This window comes from Octopus sinensis, linkage group LG1 (genome assembly GCF_006345805.1).
Source record: "Octopus sinensis linkage group LG1, ASM634580v1, whole genome shotgun sequence".
NCBI lineage: Eukaryota > Metazoa > Mollusca > Cephalopoda > Octopoda > Octopodidae > Octopus > Octopus sinensis.
Window position 1 is genome coordinate 138,437,356 of NC_042997.1, and position 18,080 is coordinate 138,455,435.

At 33.5% G+C, this 18,080-nt stretch overlaps 2 protein-coding genes across 18 annotated transcripts in view; one reads left to right on the plus strand and one right to left on the minus strand.

Moving 5' to 3' along the window:
* LOC115209509 (protein NDRG3) overlaps nucleotides 1–9,066 on the plus strand; it is a 141,017-nt gene extending 131,951 nt beyond the window's left edge. For all 10 annotated transcript variants that reach the window (XM_029777985.1, XM_029777977.2, XM_036505190.1 and 7 more), the window contains one exon: nucleotides 6,751–9,066. In XM_029777985.1, the coding sequence (XP_029633845.1) occupies nucleotides 6,751–6,851 (101 nt within the window). In that variant the 3' untranslated portion in view covers nucleotides 6,852–9,066. The remainder of the gene's footprint in view (nucleotides 1–6,750) is intronic.
* A 184-nt stretch (nucleotides 9,067–9,250) lies between these two features.
* Nucleotides 9,251–18,080, minus strand: part of LOC115209482 (low-density lipoprotein receptor class A domain-containing protein 4) — a 162,610-nt gene continuing 153,780 nt past the window's right edge. For 6 of the 8 annotated variants that reach the window (XM_029777916.2, XM_029777920.2, XM_029777908.2 and 3 more), the window contains 2 exons: nucleotides 11,972–12,153; nucleotides 9,251–10,830 (listed from right to left, as the gene is read on the minus strand). In XM_029777916.2, the coding sequence (XP_029633776.1) occupies nucleotides 10,237–10,830; nucleotides 11,972–12,153 (776 nt within the window). In that variant the 3' untranslated portion in view covers nucleotides 9,251–10,236. The remainder of the gene's footprint in view (nucleotides 10,831–11,971; nucleotides 12,154–18,080) is intronic. The other 2 variants (XM_036505182.1, XM_029777930.2) reach the window with 2 other exon arrangements.

Below are 18,080 nucleotides of genomic sequence, written 5' to 3' on the forward strand. Positions count from 1 at the left end.
GACTCCAGTCGAGAATCACTGTTCAGGAGTAAATAAAAAAGTTACCAATCCTGGATAGAGGAGTGGTGAAACTCTCAGAATGTTGGACTTGGATGTCTTTTAGTGTATTTATTCTGGCTGTGTTCTGAAACAAATTTCACTTAGGTGCCTAAAATACAACTTCACCAGCCCACAGGCTTAGTATGATGAGTAAGGTGAATCCTTGAAACAAAAGGCCAACACTAAAGAGAGGAGTTCCTTTCACTGGAGAGACATGTGCCCTAGTGAAGGAATTAAGTAAAAATTTCACTTTGAAGAAATAAAGATTTTGTCTCATGATTCTTTGAAATAAACACACATTGAATGTATTCTAGGTTTATGGAAACCAGTTTTCTGGTTTTCCCTAAACCTTAGAGTTCAATATTTATCATAACCTGCAGATATTTTTTTAACATCTAACCTTGCTTCTTTTTAGTAAACTATTTGGTAATATCTTCTATTGTCTTTCTATATTACAGTTATAACATACCTTCAGTTGACTTCAGTTTTGTTTGCCAATTTTACATTTAAGATTGTATTATTTTATAACTGGCACCAAATTTAACAGAGAAAATTAAAACTGACAGATTTATAAAATTTGGTTCTTGAATGAATTTCACAGACTCCTTCAATCTATTTGTTTATTTTTTTTGTATGATCTTAATATTCCATGTTTTTTATGTGTACCATTTTGAAATTGTTAGAGTGCATACTCCTCTTCACACACGCACACACACACATCTTGCATGTGTTTGCATTTCAATGGGGAAACTGAGTTTTAGAATTTTCAAATAAAGATTACTCTTTTTATTATTGAGATGATTCTGTAAGGAGGTCAAATGTCTAGATTCTCAATGTTAATTATTAATATTTCAGTGATTTATACCTACGCAACAACTTTGTTTAAAATATATATGTTATTTATATACGGGCAAGGAATATTAATTTATATCTAGTTTTATATAGTGTTCATTGAAATATGTACTTTAGATTTGATATTCATTTGTAAACACTACTTATGTTTCTATGTGTAAAATATTTTATAAAAAGGGTTGCCTTGCTATTTCAATTTTAATTTTACTTTTGCCTCTATTTATTTGTGCATTTCCAGTCTACAATACTTGAGTGTGTGCTCATATGTAAACATATACTTGGATGCAACAACAACATATATAAACAAACTTATATTTGTTTTTTTAGAAGCATCGAATGTGTATCATATTATTCAAACGAGAAAGTAATATTTTCAATGCAGTATTGATGTAAAAACAGAAAAATTGGGTATTACTACCCTTGTAAGATGGAAAAAAGTTGTCAACAAACAACCATGGGCTGAGAATATAAAACATTCCTGTGGCTTGTTTGTTGGCCACTTTTTCCCATCTTACAATACCCAATTTTTCTGCTGTTTTCATTGGAGATACTGTGTTTGAAATATTACTTTCTTGTCTGTATAATACGATATACTTGAATGTATTTATTAAATGACACAAACATAGAGCACTTACATTCAAAACTCTGTGTTTCTCGAAAACGATTTATTTTCTATCAGTCTTCAGCTGCTGCAATCATTATTAATAAGCCATCAGTGTAACAAATAAATCAATGTCGAGAAACTCAGAGTCCTGAATGTAAAGCACTCTTGATTGCATCATTTAATAAATTCAACCCTCTGTTTCCAATGATACTGAGGTCTTTTGTTATCAGATATATGGTTTGTTGATAAACTTGAATACACACACCCACACACAGAAAAGCATGTTCATTGTTAGACTTTCTTTGCTTATGACTTTGTTGTTCTAGTTGGTTATAATAGATGTTATTTACTGACTTTTTTTTTTTATCTTCTAATTTGAAAGATTTTATAATCATAAAGGATAAATTTGCTGTTATAATTTTCTAGAGAAGAAAATTAACATAGAGGGCATCTAAGACTTCAACACATTCTGCAAATTCTTTTTCATCTCTTTCATTGTGAATGAATTTTCAAAATTCAATTGAGATTCGTGTTTCAGTCATATGAGAGAGAGAGAGAGAGTGAGAGTGAGTGTGTGTGTGTTTGTGCATGCTAATTGTGGTAACTGCAGTATGCCTGGATGAGAATATGAAATACTTTTATCAGTAAGAGGGACATTTAGCTAAGAACCAGTCCACTATCATGGATGTTCAGCAATTTGAGAAAATCAACATCAAATGATTTCCAAATTTTTCATGTTTTGTTCAGTGGAGCTCAGCGTGTTTATCTCGTATGCTTGTTTAGTTATTGTTGTTGTTTGAACCCAAGTCAAACTTGGTCAAGGAGATTTGTGATCATACGACCTCTTATGTATTTAAGACTCCATTGTCCAATAGCTTTTATCTTTTTCAGTCATTAGACTGTGGCCATGCTGGGACAATGCCTTGAAGAACTTTTAGTTGAATTGATCCTAGTACTTTTTGTTAAGCATGGTACTTATTCTATCAGTCTCTCTTGTCAAGTTGCTAGGTTATGAGGATGTAAACACACCAACATTAGTAAAGTGGTGGTGGAGGTACAAACACAGACACACACACACAATGAGCTTCTTTCAGTTTCCTTCTACCAAATTCATTCACAAGGCTTTGGTTAGCTCAAGGCTATAGTAGAACACTCCCACAGTGGGACAGAACCTAGAACTATGTTGTTGGGAGGCAAGCTTTTTACCACATAGTCATGCTTTTTTTTTTTTAAAGACAATACAATAAGTAAGAATTTTAACTGCTGTTTCTAGTTGAGCAACCCCATGTAGGTTCCCCTCATTGGCTCAGTTGCTTATCAGTGTGTCAGTTATGTGACCAGAAATGTAACTTAGTTGGTAGCAGAGATAGTGTTTATAATTTATGGAGATTTTTGTCAGGAGGAAGGTAGCATTAGGATGGATAAGTGGAATTATGAAGAAGTGGACATTTGCAATTGGCAAAATCTCAAAGCCAACAAAGAGCATTTGTTGCTTTTCTGAAGATGAAAATATTGAGTTTATTCTAGGATAGAAAAATGTGAAAAAGAAACTAATTACAGGTGTCAGTTATAGAAATATGTACGACATGGCATGGCTGTGTGGCTAAGAAGTTTCCTTCCCAATCATGTGATCATGGGTTCAGTCCCATTGTGTAGCACCATGAGCAATTGTCTTCTGTTATATCCCCAGGCCAACCAAAGCCTTGAGTGGATTTGATTAATGGAAACTAAAAGCTCATTGTGTGTGTGTAAATAATGTGCATATGTCCCTCATCACTGCTTGACAACCAGTGTTGGTTTGTTTACCCCCCCCCCATAACTTAGCAGTTTGGCAAAAGAGACCAATACAATAAGTACTAGGCTTAAAAAGTAGTCAAACAAATTTACTGGGGTAAATCTGTTTGATTAGAGCTTTCATGGTGATGCCCCAGCATGGCTGCAGTCCAATGACTGCAACAAAGGATAATGGATAAGGGCTCTCTGGTCAGCTCTGTTTGACTTACAATGCAGAGGTAGCTGATTCAGCATTTGGATATGCTAAATTTTTGTTTGTTACAGGACCTTAACTATGCTTTGATAGTCAGAGTATGTTATGTTTATTTTACTATTGAATCTGCTTTTGAAAAGTCTAAGAATTTGGTAGAATCTGTTGTGTAGGAAGGAGATTGTAACAAGCACAGATAAGTTTGTAAAATTTCGTGTAGTGTTTCCGGCTCCTATCTGGAAAATGTTTGAGAAAGAAGTTTTACTGCTTTTAACCATTGTTTTAAAGCAATTTTCCATTGAAGTTATTTCTAAGCTGACAATGTGAGGTTTTCTGGGGAGTTAGGAGATACCTGGTTTTTATTACCTGTAATGAATGAGACTATTAGTTAAACCAGTTCTGTGAAATGGAAGAGGTAGGTTATTTTCTCTTCTGAAATGTGTAAGTGTGTAATGTTTGTAATTTGTGTTAAATACTAAGAAAAACAACAGAAAACAAAATTATATTTATCATCTCTCTATTGGAATAACATTGAGAGATGATGTTATTTATACATACATAAACAGTTTGGCTGCTTGTTTCTCTAGGATTGGTCAAATTGATGTAGACACCTTTGGTGAGAATCCAATAAGGTTCGAAAATCAAGGCTGTTCACCATTTTTTTCAATTAACAGAGAAACAGCTCAATTAGCTCTGTTTATATAGGTCACACACACAAATTTGTGTGTGTGTGTGTGTGTATATATATATATATTTACATATACACACACACGCATATATATATATACATACACATATATACACACACACATGCATATATATACACACACATGCATATATATATATATATACACACACGCACATGCATATATATATATATATATACATACATACATATACATACACACACATGCATATATATATACATGTATATATATTTTTATATGTACATACAAAGAGATCATCATTAATGTCCATGTTCCATGCTGGCATGGGTTGGATGGTTTGACAGGATTTGATGGGTCTAAGGACTGTATTGTGGGTCAAAGCTGACATTGGAACATGTACGTTAAACGATGACGTTTATTTAATATATAGATACACATATAGGTATGATCTAGGGATATGAGCGTAGGATGTTAGTTAGCGTCAAGCAATATGCAGTTAGTATAGGGAACAAAAAGTGGACAGTATATGACAAAATAAAAATTTATTAAGATTGTAAGTTATACACTTTTACCCATATTGAAATTATGAAGAATTTTGATAAGCTGTTTCCATACAACTCGCAGTTAGGAACTAATGCTATGAAAAATGTGAAGAAAAATTCAGGATTTATAAGGAGTGGAGTAGGTAGAATACAGGCTACATATGTTTCTTAACTAACTGAAGTTCATTATAAACAAACAATGAGTCTAATGATTCATTGTTTATTTCTTGCAGCAATGTAAATTTCAAATTGGTATTTTTGGCCTGATTACTAACTACGCTCACGAGAGTTCCTTGTGTAAGATGTACATAGTGGACTTTAGCTAGTTAAGAAACATATGTTGTATATATTCTTCCTATTCTTCTTACAAATTTTGAATATACACACACACACACACATATTTCGTTTTTGGATTTGGTTTGCAAGATCCTTTATATGAGTTCGTGTGTTGAAGCATATTCTGTTGTGTCTGGGGAGAGTCATTTTCTTTTTGTGCCTTATAATGTAACACACCCACCAGTAAAATTTCCACTTATTTCTTATTTTTTTTATTTTCTAAAATTATCGTTGTGTCTTGCAACCTTTTCAATAGTCTTGACTGTCCATTATTTACACTCTAAAACTATTGAAAAGGTTGCAAGACGCAACGAAAATTTCCCCAGACACAACAGTGTGTATATATATATATATAAGTTCAGCAAAATTTAGATTCAGATGAATATGGTACTTAAGTTAAAGGCACCAGAATTTGGTATGGTATTATCCATATAAATCAAATGGGATGATTATTATCAAAATAAGCAACAAGGATATCCAAGGTAGTGTAGTACAATCATTTCACGCTACTTCATTTTATTAAACATTGTAAGTATTACATCAGTTTTAAATGTTTGTAATGTTGGCAAATGAAATAAGTATAAAAATGTACAGTGTCTTTTTAATTAAAAAAAAATTCTATATGTGGCTGAAGATTGCTCTACATCTTAAAACTGATGTAATACTTACATTGTTTAATAAAATGAAGTAGCATGAAACGATTGTACTACACTACCTTGGATATCCTTGTTGCTTATTTTGATTAATACACACAGCAATTAGATGCTTTTACAAGGTATATTGCCAGGAAACCATTTCACTTGGTACAGAAATGATTTCTGAAAAAAAAAGCCTAAGGAAGTCATTTACAAAAAATTAAGTGGAACTGAAGCAATTTCCAAGGGCAACCAAAGTCATTTTCAAAAATCAAATGGAGTAAAGTCTATATCATCTCAGAGTCTATTTTATTTGAAACCTTGATGTAGATTGATGTTATCATGATGCTAGCAAAATTCACTTATTGTAAAGTTTTAATATTTTTATAAATACGACTGCAAGATTTTTATGTAGAAAGATTCACTAGTCTTGATGGTACAAGTATTTTATGGTCTTTAGACAAAGGAATTGTTGTAGTTTGAGACTTGTTAAATTATTGCTTGGAATTTCACTGACATTAAGTCAAAATTAATATCGAGTCAGAGCATATTTTTAGTTTGAGATGTTTCCACCAGGATATTCTTAAATTCTTAGCTTTTCTAGTTTTTCATCCCCATAGTGCATGTTAAATTTAGTTTCAATTGCACAACCACTCTTGCCTGCTTGATATCCCTTCTCTAAAGTATCACTCCAACTGCAATATTCTTAATAAACTGAGATTGTTGGTTTACTTTGAATTTTTTTCCCTCCCACCCAAATTTAATTACCATGCTTTTTCTTTTTTGCTGTATTTTGGACCTGAAAAGAAACTCAAATCTTTTTATTTGTTTCAAGTTTATCAAAATGAATTTATACAACACACACCTTTTTAATTTCAGTCTGAAAAAATATTTTTAGTTTAATAAAAAATAACAGTTTTTTAAAAATAAACATGACATATATACTGCTGTTGTTCTAGATTATATAAATACATATTATACATACACACTTGTTTTTGTTTCCCTCATATATTTTAATTCAATTTTGATTTAATAATGTATATATAAAAAAAAAAAAATTAACTTTTTATGTTTTTGTTTCTATTTTTAGTTCCTGCATTGATACCATCTCGTAGTGTGTCAACTTGCAGTGATTTTAGCCTTGCAAGCACCAGGAGTCCTACCACTGAGGAAGATGCGGTTGAATGTTAGAGAAGTCTTATATATTCATTGAACTGGCTTTAAATCTCCCTGCCAGGCAACTCAAATAACCCACTTGAAATAACTGTTCATATAACTATGATGCAAACTAACAAACTTCTTCCCTACTCCTTCCCCACCCTATCTTATTTTTTGCAGCTCAGACTATCACCTGTGAGCAAAAGTAGTTTTTCTTTCCTTTCCCCCACTCTTGTTAGGCTTTTTATACTTTTGATTACTTTCATTTTCAGAAAGCTCACTTTATATATTATTGCTATGGTTTATAAATTACCATGTTTAAATACCATATTTTCTAAGTCACCAGCCATTTCATTTTGCTGATTTTTTTTTCTGTTGTTTAATCTAATTAGCAATTCCCTATAACTATTTTGATACTTTCTGAAAAAAAATTATAAAAAAATATTTTTTTTTTTTTTTAAATAAAGGAATTGCATTTGAATGTCTGCATCACTTCATCCTTTTTAGCAGCCATCAAGGTTGACTAATTGAAGCTTTCTTTTTGGTCCATACTTGCTCTCTTATCCATTTATTCTTTTTTTTCCGCACCATTTCTCACAAAGATGACAAACTACGTGCTTTTGCTTTCCTTCAAAGAGTTAAGTGAAATTGCAGTATCCAAGTAGTTGTATGTCTAGAACAGAACCACTTACTCCATAACATTCTACTAAAGCTGAAGATATGTAGTTAGAATATGAAATCTGATACTGCATTTTGCTCTAAGCGTTCCCTTTTTGTCATCTTCAGCATTCCAAACATTTGTGAGTATATCCAGTCCCTACACTGCCGGTCCTCTAAATTTTCTCTTGTGGCTCATTAAATTAGTCACAAGTCATCGAAATATAAGCAATATCCTATGCAAGACACTCGATGTGGGTCTTCCTTCGCGACAATAAGCAGCATACTTTATTCACATCACATAAAAAGATATGAACAATGAAAAAATGGATATTGCTGAGGGGTCAGTTATGATTGGAAGATGGGTAGACAATCGGTAAATGCTGCAATCATTAACTTGTATGTTATTAGGACTCAAACATATTAAATGAAATCTATGTAAAACGGGACAAATAATTCCCCCACTTTGTAATCTCTCCTTTGCTTATTAGTGTACTTGAGCAATGTAATTGATACTGCTGTTGCCATCTCCAGAAACATAAGAACTCTTGTATATGAGCTAGAAGTGGATTCCCCCTAAGTATCTAGCCAGCTGCTGTAGATGGTACTAAAGTATCTGGTTTACAATTTTCCTCATATCATGCAATTGTTCTATTCTGTTTGTATTATAAGAAAGGTTTGGAGTTGGTAGAGATTAGTATTAGTTAATAGGTTTTGATAGAGAGTGCATTTGAACTAGTCTGCTCTAATTCCTGTATTGCTTTAAGTGGATGCAGAGCTTCAGTAGCTGCCCTAGTAGATTTGATCTTGTCATTCTAGTAAGAAACGATATTTTATTTTTATGGCAGAAGTTAAGACTAGATATGTTGAGAGACAATTGGACTGGGCTTGACAAGAGTTTCTCGCTGAACCTCTTTTGAAGGAGATTGTGCTTAGCTTCTAATACTGGCTGATAAATTCTTTTTTTTTTTAAAACCACTTTTGATCTGTTACTGCTGTTCTTTGAGCAGCCATTCTGATACCATCCAATGAAAGTTGCTGTACTGCTAAAAAGTATTGGACATTTAGATTCCTTGTTTAGCTAGTGCCACAACTATAAAAAGTTTTGGTCAAAATCCAACTTACCTTCTAGTAAAGGTGAGCAGTATGAAAGATTTTCCACCCTCCTCCTTTGCCTATCAAAAGCTTCAACTGGATAGGAAAGTGGATATGGGTTTACTTACTAATCACCACCTAGAATGTTTTCAGTAACAATACATTCCATTTCTTGCTTAAAAACCAAATTATCTGTTCTTAATAATGATCCATGCCTTGTTTTCCATATCCCATCAGCTAGACTGTAGTTATTCAACTATTATCTAGACTCCTGTATATATATATATCTATATTGGTTTGTTATTTGTTTGTTAGTTTTTTTCCTGTTTTGTTTGGACAGAGCATCTCAGTATATAGATGCCCTTACGACTGCTCCTAGACAGTCTTTGTTTTTTACAGAAAGAATTTAAAAAGAATAACCATTCAATTGTATATACACTGTTCTAGCTCGCTGTTATTTTGTAATATATCTTCGAATAAAGAGTTGTTTTCTTTATTTTTGTTGTTCTATAGTATATATTTCATCCAAGGCTTTTTTTTTTTTACTCATACATTATAAACTAATAATATATAAAATTATGTGGAATCGTTGAGAAAATGTAATACCTATCGTAGCTGAATTGAAAGTATAGAGAAGCAAAATGGAGATGAGACATGAGAGAGAGAGAGAAAAAAATGTGTACATGTTTCAATGAGCATTTATTGATGTCTAAATGAAGGTGTTCTGTCTATGTTCTTCAAAGGCAGAGAGCAAGCTGTTTGCCTACAAAATTCAAGCTTTATAACTCTTCAGTATACTGGCCAAGAAACAAAGGGAGAAGAGTTAGGAGCTGTTCCAGGAAATTTAGTTCTTTGCAATGAAGAACAAAGGCAAAACATAACTTCTTGTGGGTAGGAGGACTCATTGAAAAGTGTTTTAGCAACACAGTCTTTGAGGTTTATTCACAGATTTTTGGAATTTGAAAAATAAAAGATAAACATGGAAGACACTAATATAGGAAATATTTACTATTTCACCAATTATATTTTATTTTTATATTTAATTTTAATCATTTTTTAAAATTTATTCACATGTATTAAGTCAATACTTGTTTAAAGTCCAAAAAATAAATTGTAGCCTAAGTTTGTACATTTTTTAAATATTTATTTTACTTTATTTTTTTATTTTTTGCTTTTTGGGGTGTGTAAAAGTAGTGGAGAAGGTTTGAAAGACTTGTCCAGATTAGGGTATTTTTGCAATAGTGGTCCAGCATTCCAACCAGTTGTCATGGTATTTTCACGGTTAAAAAAACCTTGAAAATATTCTGGAAAGAAGCACCCCTAAATGTTCCATTGGGTTATCAGAAGTCGAGATCTACCAAATGGTATAAACAGGGTATCTCCAACAAGAAACGAGGCACTAGCTTTACATGTCTCCAACATAGTCTCTCACAGCACCACAGTCACAGACAGTTGCAAGAAGGACCAGAGCTTAGAGAACATCAACCACACTTCAATGGCTTCCTCAGCTTTATAACGTCAATTTTTGATTAGTCAATTATATTTTTGAAAAAAAAAACAAAAATAATTACAAAGAAAAAAAAAACAGCAGCAACAGTGATGGTTGTGTTCTAGCATGTAGTTTTCTCAAATCTCCTCAGCTGAGAACGGAGTGGGGAGGTCTATATCAAAGGTGTCTGTCAGGCTGGAAGCTGTAGACATTTGCCTCATTAGGCATTCGAGTACTGGGAGAAGAAACTAGAGAGTAATTTCCAAGTCGGTCAAATTTTTGGCCTTGTGGATTTTGACTGTCACTGGATAGCTTTGGCTGCAATGTTGATGAAGAGGGGTTCTTTGTGTGGGGTTTGGAACGTGAAGGATGACTGTGTCCTTCCAAATAGCTATAATGGTTAAGATTTGAATGTCCATTGGACTCCCTCAGGGTTTTCATAGAAGGAAGAGGAATTTTCTTGTTCACAGAGAGAGCGAGAAAGCTGCTGTTGGTTGTTGAGTGAGAATGATAAAAGGATGATGGACTCTCTCCATTGTATATGGTTATATTTGGTGGGGGGCAGAAAGCCTGACAGTCTATTTTATGGGACCGGTCACATGATTGTAGTAATCTTTGACTAGTCAGAAATCCCTCTTCTCCATCTTCAGAGATTGGGATACTAGGAGGGAGACCTAATTCATTGTCTGTCCTTATGGATTTTAAACGTGTTTGTTTTTCTTTATATGATGCTATTGCCCGTTGCTCCTGGGTTGGAATTCCAGAATAATCCTGAAACGAAATGTAAAAACCGTTTTAAGAATTGTAAATAAGAGAAAGAACAAAAAGAGGACATGTAAACCAATTAATTATTTTTAAACCAAACAATTTTACTATTAATATTATTATTATTATTATTATTATTATACCTTTAAAAAATTCCCCCAAATTATTATTAAATTGAGTTTTTAATAGTTTACAGAGTTTAGCTTCAGCATCTATAATAAGAGTTATTGTATTCCAACAAGTTTGAACTACTTCTGAGTATTCTTCAAGTAAATCTCTTTAAACCATTCTTGGTTCCTTAGACAATGTGGTGGTTAACTTTATTAATTAGAAGTTAACAGAAAAGGTTTCAAGTATTTCACTACACTGCATAGTAACTTGGGGTGAATAGACATTAGACATTTGCCAATGTTTCATCTACTTCTAGTTAAATGAATGTTAGCATGGCCTAAAGTAGTAAAACACTTCATTTTGGAACCTCTAAACTTGGTCTAATCAGAGCATGGATTTATCAATATCAAAATATATAAAACTTACTAGTTCAACCTTTAAGCAAATTGCAATGCCAAAACTAAGATGTAAAAACAAGTGTTAACATTAGAAGTATTCAATTTCGTAGTCTAAATTGCATACCATCTTAAATATAATCAAGAGTTCTCTTCCAGATCTTATTTGATTCCCAACAGAACTGGTGCTGTTTATCTTAGGATTGTCTTTGGATAAGAGAACACGATTACAGAAAAAGAGAGTATTGTAATAACACATAGATTAGTAAAATTTTTTAATTGAATCTTGCTTCATTGATCACATCTAGTTCTTTGGCAACTTGATACAATGTCAGGTTTGATGCTCTTAAAGAAATTTTGTTAATTTGTCAGTAGTAAACTACTTTCATATTGTACAAGTGAAGACACAATGTCTTTAACATATATATACATACATCAAACACATTGTTGCCCCCTACTTTTCAATGTGGAAAATAATTAATGCACATTAGAATGTGAGCTGTTTATTGGCTCTACTCGAGACATTGTCATGAACGATGGTTTAATTCTACAGATCTAGTTGTTTCTGACTTGCTGAAAAAGCTAAACAAAGATCAAAGAAGATGGTAAAGAAACCCAGCACAGGTAAGGATTCAGCCTACCTCTGAGCAGGTCATTTGAGAGTTAGGATGTAAATTTTCATGCTCTGAAGTTTTAGTGTGAGAGCTGTCTCCTCGACATAGCCACGGTGCTGTCCGGCAATGGCAGATGCCAAGTAGTACCACCCCAAGTATACACACCACAATTATTATTACAACAACAAGTGGCATTATAGTAGAAGTGCCTGGAAAAAAAAAAAAAGACTTGTTAAATCTGCAGTGGGAATTACTGTGATGAAGGGACAGTTACTAAGAAGGCGAGTGATAAAAGCTTAAGGAAAGGGCGGGGGTCATCCATATTATCATAATGAGAGATAATAATGACAATATATAAGTATATATATATATATATGGCTGTATAAATTTCATTTGAAGAAAATGTAAAATCATTTTATCTAAGTTCAAATAAATATGTTATATTTTAAGCATCAATCATATACCTTTCTTTTGATCAATTGACACTTCACTTAGCAAACACAATGATGATTACATTTTCCCAAATGTTATGGTTAATGTTACTGCAATAAAAACCTATATGACAAACATTTACAATACCTCTATCCAATGAAACACTAACACACACACACTCCCATTTTAACCTAATTACTACCAAATGAGACACTTTTACTTTTTCACTGAATAGGATACTCATAATTACACTCTATCCTTTGCCATGGAGTATCATTAAATCTTCACCTATGGAACTGCTAATGGACCTTAGCATTCAAAAATAATACAATCACTTAAATTCAAGAAGCTACAACCAAACACTTTATTTGGGCCACATCATATCTTTACCTTCCATAAACTATACTATATAGAATAATCAAATGTCTTCCAATGTCTAACTATCAAAGTGGAGCTCATCACTCTCCCCTTCTAAACAGGTCTTACCACTTTTCAAAACTGTTCAAGCAGAGATCACTATAGTTTTCCTACAACAACCCTAATTATCAATATTGCTGATGAAACCCACCACCAGGCTGTTTAACTTGTCTTAAATATTTTATAATCTAAGACATTGAACTCTTGTCTCACAGCTCTGCCTTTTGAAGTCCTCTCTCTTCTCTTCATTTTATACTTTCCACTCAAACTTTGTGTATAAGAGTAACAGTTACAATAAAATGAAATATGTATGAAACAGATTCCTTTACCCTTACTCAATGACTCACATATATCACTACATCTTTACCCAATAATAACACCATTTTCAGTTAACTGTATTAGCATCAGCCAGCTACCCATAACCTTCTGTCACCCCAACACTATTAACACTGTCCTTTCTGCTAGTAAAATATATAAAAGAGCTACAAAGACACGAGCTGTTTGCTGTACCTTGCATACCCTAATATGTGTAGCGGGCAGCACCAAGACTGGTCTTTGTACATTCATGACTAATGCATGTACTGGCCAAAGATGATTAGTTCTTGATATGACCCCCCCCCCCCCCATACACACACAACTGATCATAGTGTCGTTTTCACTAGAGTTTATTGTCTACCCTGGTATCTTGCCAGAAGAATTGGGTGACTTAAATAGATCTAAGTAGGGTTATATAGTGAAGAACTTTGGTTTGCAACTATATAAGTTTTTCATTTAATCCCACTAAGCACCATCTTCAGGAAATGCTTTCCATCATAGCCTTGGGTTGACCAAAATCTTGTAAGAAGAATTTAGTTAAGAACTGAATGGAAACCCATCAAAGGAACTGCTCTTGCTTTTTTTGATGGCAAACTTAACCAGTCACATGGTTTTATACAACCATCGTGCCCCAGGGTGCATTTAGCAGACTGCACACTGTTGTAGACTTTCATATCAGGTCTGAAGATAACTTCCTCTTTTCTTCTCACCTGTCACTGAAAAAGGTAATAGGCTATATCCTTTCTCTCTTGACTAACTCGTTAACCAGTTAGCATTCAGATTACTTGGTCAAATGTTATGATTATTATTTCATTTTGTTTTAAATTAATTATGTATTATCTCAAAGCTTTAAGATTTCAATGATGTAACTGTTTATTTCTAGGATAACATTGCAGGGTAGGTGTGAGAGGCCAGATTTGGCCAGTTCAAATATAAAACAGGTAGAATATTTCGCTCAGACATTGATACAACTAGTATGTATAAAGCACAGACAAAAGTGGAATATACTCTTCTAGCCTGAGTCAGTCAGAAGTTTTATGCTATGTTGCAGGGAGTCAAGACAAAACAATTTGCAGTAGTCATGGGGAGAGGAGAGAAGGAGTGTGTTAGAGAGAGAGAGAGAGGGAGAGTGTATGTAAGAGAGAGGTAGAGGGGTGATGACTGAAATGATCTAAAGAATTAAGACAGTTAAGGTATCTCAGCTCAAGTTTACTGAAACTAAGCACTGGTCAATGTAAACAGGAGAGACAACTCTTATTGCCTGGCCATGTAACATGGAGAAATGACGTATACGATGGTTGAAGTGCTCGTAGCTGTTGGTGAAGAGAAAAGGCTACATGAATTAAAGCTAGATCAAGATAGATTGGAAGGAAATAGAATAGTCCTTAGAAGGTTTGGTTTCACTTAACCCTTTAGCACTCAGTCAAATGTAATGCTTATTTATTCATGTTGTTTTGAATTTCATCATGCATTAATCTTGTAGCTTTGAGATTTTGATGATGTGATTGTTTAGTTTTAGAATGACATTGCAGGATAGGTGCAAGAGGCAAGATCTGGTTTGTTTGGACATACAGCATGTAGAATATCCGGGCTGGATATGGTTGGTTTAATTGCTAAAGTATTAAGAGACAATGAAGGCAAAATGTCAGAGAAATATCAATGGGATGAAGATGATAATTTGGAACAACAAAGTTTGAAATTTCAGATATCTGTACACAATATTTGAAAATATTTATAGAAATAAATGTGATTCCTGATTGTATCAGTTTAACTTGGACAGTTATTTTTGTGTTAGACTGACTAAAGAAAATAATGAATGGGTGCCTAGTGTACAGAAAAAGCCACACAGATGATCATAACAAGAGAAAGGTTTGGTAAATCAAAAGAATAGCAAAAATTAGTTCTTTTAACACATTCTGAAGCTAAAGCTAAAGCTAAATCAAATTATAACAGTACAAAGGACTTACTTTCTCAATTTAAGAATAGATGAAAATAGCAATACAAGTCCTGATATTAATAATTTGATAAGTTTTATAACATTTTGGAGGTTTCCTTTGAGATTTGTAAAATTTGATCCTCCAGCTTGCAGTCAGAACAAATGACCACAAAGAAATGTGAGTGTATGTCTCCTACTCAAGCCTTTTACATTCCAAATTATAAAACACGAACTGCTTAACTAATCTAGCTTTTGTCTTCCACCTTAAGTATGGGGGAGTTAAGGACACCGAGAGAGTTGCCGCTTGCTTAATTTTGCTATTTAGACTCTTTCTCAAATTCTCTAACCCTTTAGCGTTCAGATTACTCTGTCAGGTGCAATGCTTATTTATTCACATCAATTTAAATTAGTCATGCATTATCTTGCAACTGAAATTTCAATGACGTGAGCATTTATTTTTAGAATAATATTTTTGGCTAAGTGTAAGAAGCCAGATCCGGCCAGCTTGGACATATAACAGGTAGAATATTTGGGCCACATACAGCCAGTTTAAATGCTAAAGGGTGAATGTCTTTAAATCACCAACTATGCTTAAGCATAGTTGACCAGAGTTAATCAACAGTAGTAATGGAAAAAAATAAAGAAAACTCAACTAAATTATATTGAAATCAGAGAGAGAGAGAGAGAGTGGGGGGGGGGGGAGAAATAGCTAGTGAGTGTTTCTATGTTCTAAATGTCTAATAGGGCAGCTAAAAATAGAATCTGTCATACTACAAGCAAGGATTCCCAAACTGGTTGCTACAGACCACCACAGGAAAATGGATGTGCTGGGGGTAAAAAGAATGGTTAGTTACCAAATGAGATGGAAGTCAATAAAATTCTAATGAAATCCTATATAATCCATGTCTTGAGGAAAAGTTCTCGGAATCAGAGCAGCTTTCTCATGTTATGATAGCACAAACATATTTTTCTTTTACTTGTTTCAGTCATTTGACTGCGACCATGCTGGGGCACTCCCTTGAAGGGCTTTAGTCAAACAACTCAACCTCAGGACTTATTTATGAAGAACATATTCATAATTTCTTCCAATAATAACATGGCATTTTGTTTTTTGACAGAGAGCTTGAATTCATTTAGCTCTTGCACTCTTGAGACCAGCTCATGATTAGTTGAAACTTGAAATCCCAGATATATGGTAAGACAAAATTCATATTCATTTTAATATGCCTTGGTTACTGATTTACAGAAGTACTCTGTTTGTTAGGTATATTATTACCTACAAACTAATATATTTTTAGGATAGTGTCCTCACCTTGTTTTGTTAGTCACGATATTTTGGCTATTGTACCCTCTAGCTTTTTTGGGGTGCCTGTTGTAGTTGGTAACATTTTTGAAATTTCAAACCAAACTTTTTGTCAAATTATCGGAAATAGATAGTTCTTATTTCATTATCCATACTAAAGGAATATTTTCCTATTAGCTGCAGTTATTCTTGTGATGTCATCTGCCTTTTCTGCTTGAACCAGAGAATACCCTCACCCCATATATATTGTGGTAAGGCTTCAAATGTGTGGAAAAGCACTTGATCAACTAAGAGAGTAAAGATAATGTTATAATACATATATATACATACATATACTGTTTGAATGACCCAAGGTTTGAATTCATGCCCATTAGCTAAACAACTACACTCAATACTTGATCAATACTTATATTCACCATTCCTGTGTCCCATAGAGTTTTAAACCTAACTGTTTTCTATAGCGATAGTTTAATGCTTTAGCATTCACATTATTTAAAATTAATCATGCATTATCTCATAGCTTTAATATATTGATGATGTGATTGTATATTTTTAAATTGGCATTGAAGGTTAGGTGTGATAGGCTGGATCTAGCTGCTTAGAACATAAACCAGGTAGCCCGGTTTAAATGTTTTTTGTCATAGAGTTCTATATGTAAGAGATGAGGAATTATGTACATTATTTACATTTGACAGATATTTTCCCTCATCTTGTTAACACGTTTTGGCTGATATACCCTCCAGCTTTCATCAGGTTTCTTGGGGGTAATTTTGAACCTGGGTTCTCATTCCTAAGGTATTTTTTGATGTTGTTATTATTATTCAGGTCACAGTCTGGAATCAAACTCGGTATCTTGGGGTTAGTAGCCTGTGCTCTTAACCACTGCACCATATGCCCATGGGCAATTATGGAGTGAATTTTAGGGCTTATAGTGATTCCAGACAGTGACCTGAATAATAATAATACCAAAAAATACCTTAGGAATGAGAACCCAGGTTTGAAATTTCCCCAAGACATCTGATGAAGGCTGAAGGGTATATCAGCCAAAACATTGTGTTAACAACAAACAAGATGAGGACAAATATCTGTCAAATGTAAATAATGTAAATGGTGGTCATCTCTCTACTAGGTCTACTGAGAAAGTTACCAAATTCTCAGTATATACAACGATTCTTTCCAGTGTTATCCCCTATCTATTATATTGACTTAATTCCAGTCCACAAGGTTTGGTAGTATTCCTTTTCTCCCCATAAATGATCAGCCATGCCTGATTTCCCTGTCTCTCCTGTGGGTTATGGCTTTTATGATGTTCTTGTCTTAATTTTAGTGGGTGATTGACATCACCTTTATCTCTATTGATACAACTCCATGAGATAGTATACACATTGTTTTGGGTCATGATCCCATCTGATGGAGAGGTGTCCCCAAAGTTTCTGAATTCTATCCAGATGTTTTTCAATATACTGCTAATATAAAGCAGAGAAACTTTATCTTCTATCTTTCACTTACTTTGGTCTTTGGACTGTGGCTATGCTAGGGTACACCTTGAAGGGTTTAGTTGAACAAATAAATCCCAGTATTTATTTTCTAAGCCTGGTACTTATTGTATTAGTCTCTTTTGCTGAACTGCTAAGTTACAAAGACATTAACAAACTAACATTGGTTGTCAAGTAGTGGTGAGGGACAAACCCAGATATGTATATACATATATATATATATATATATATATATAT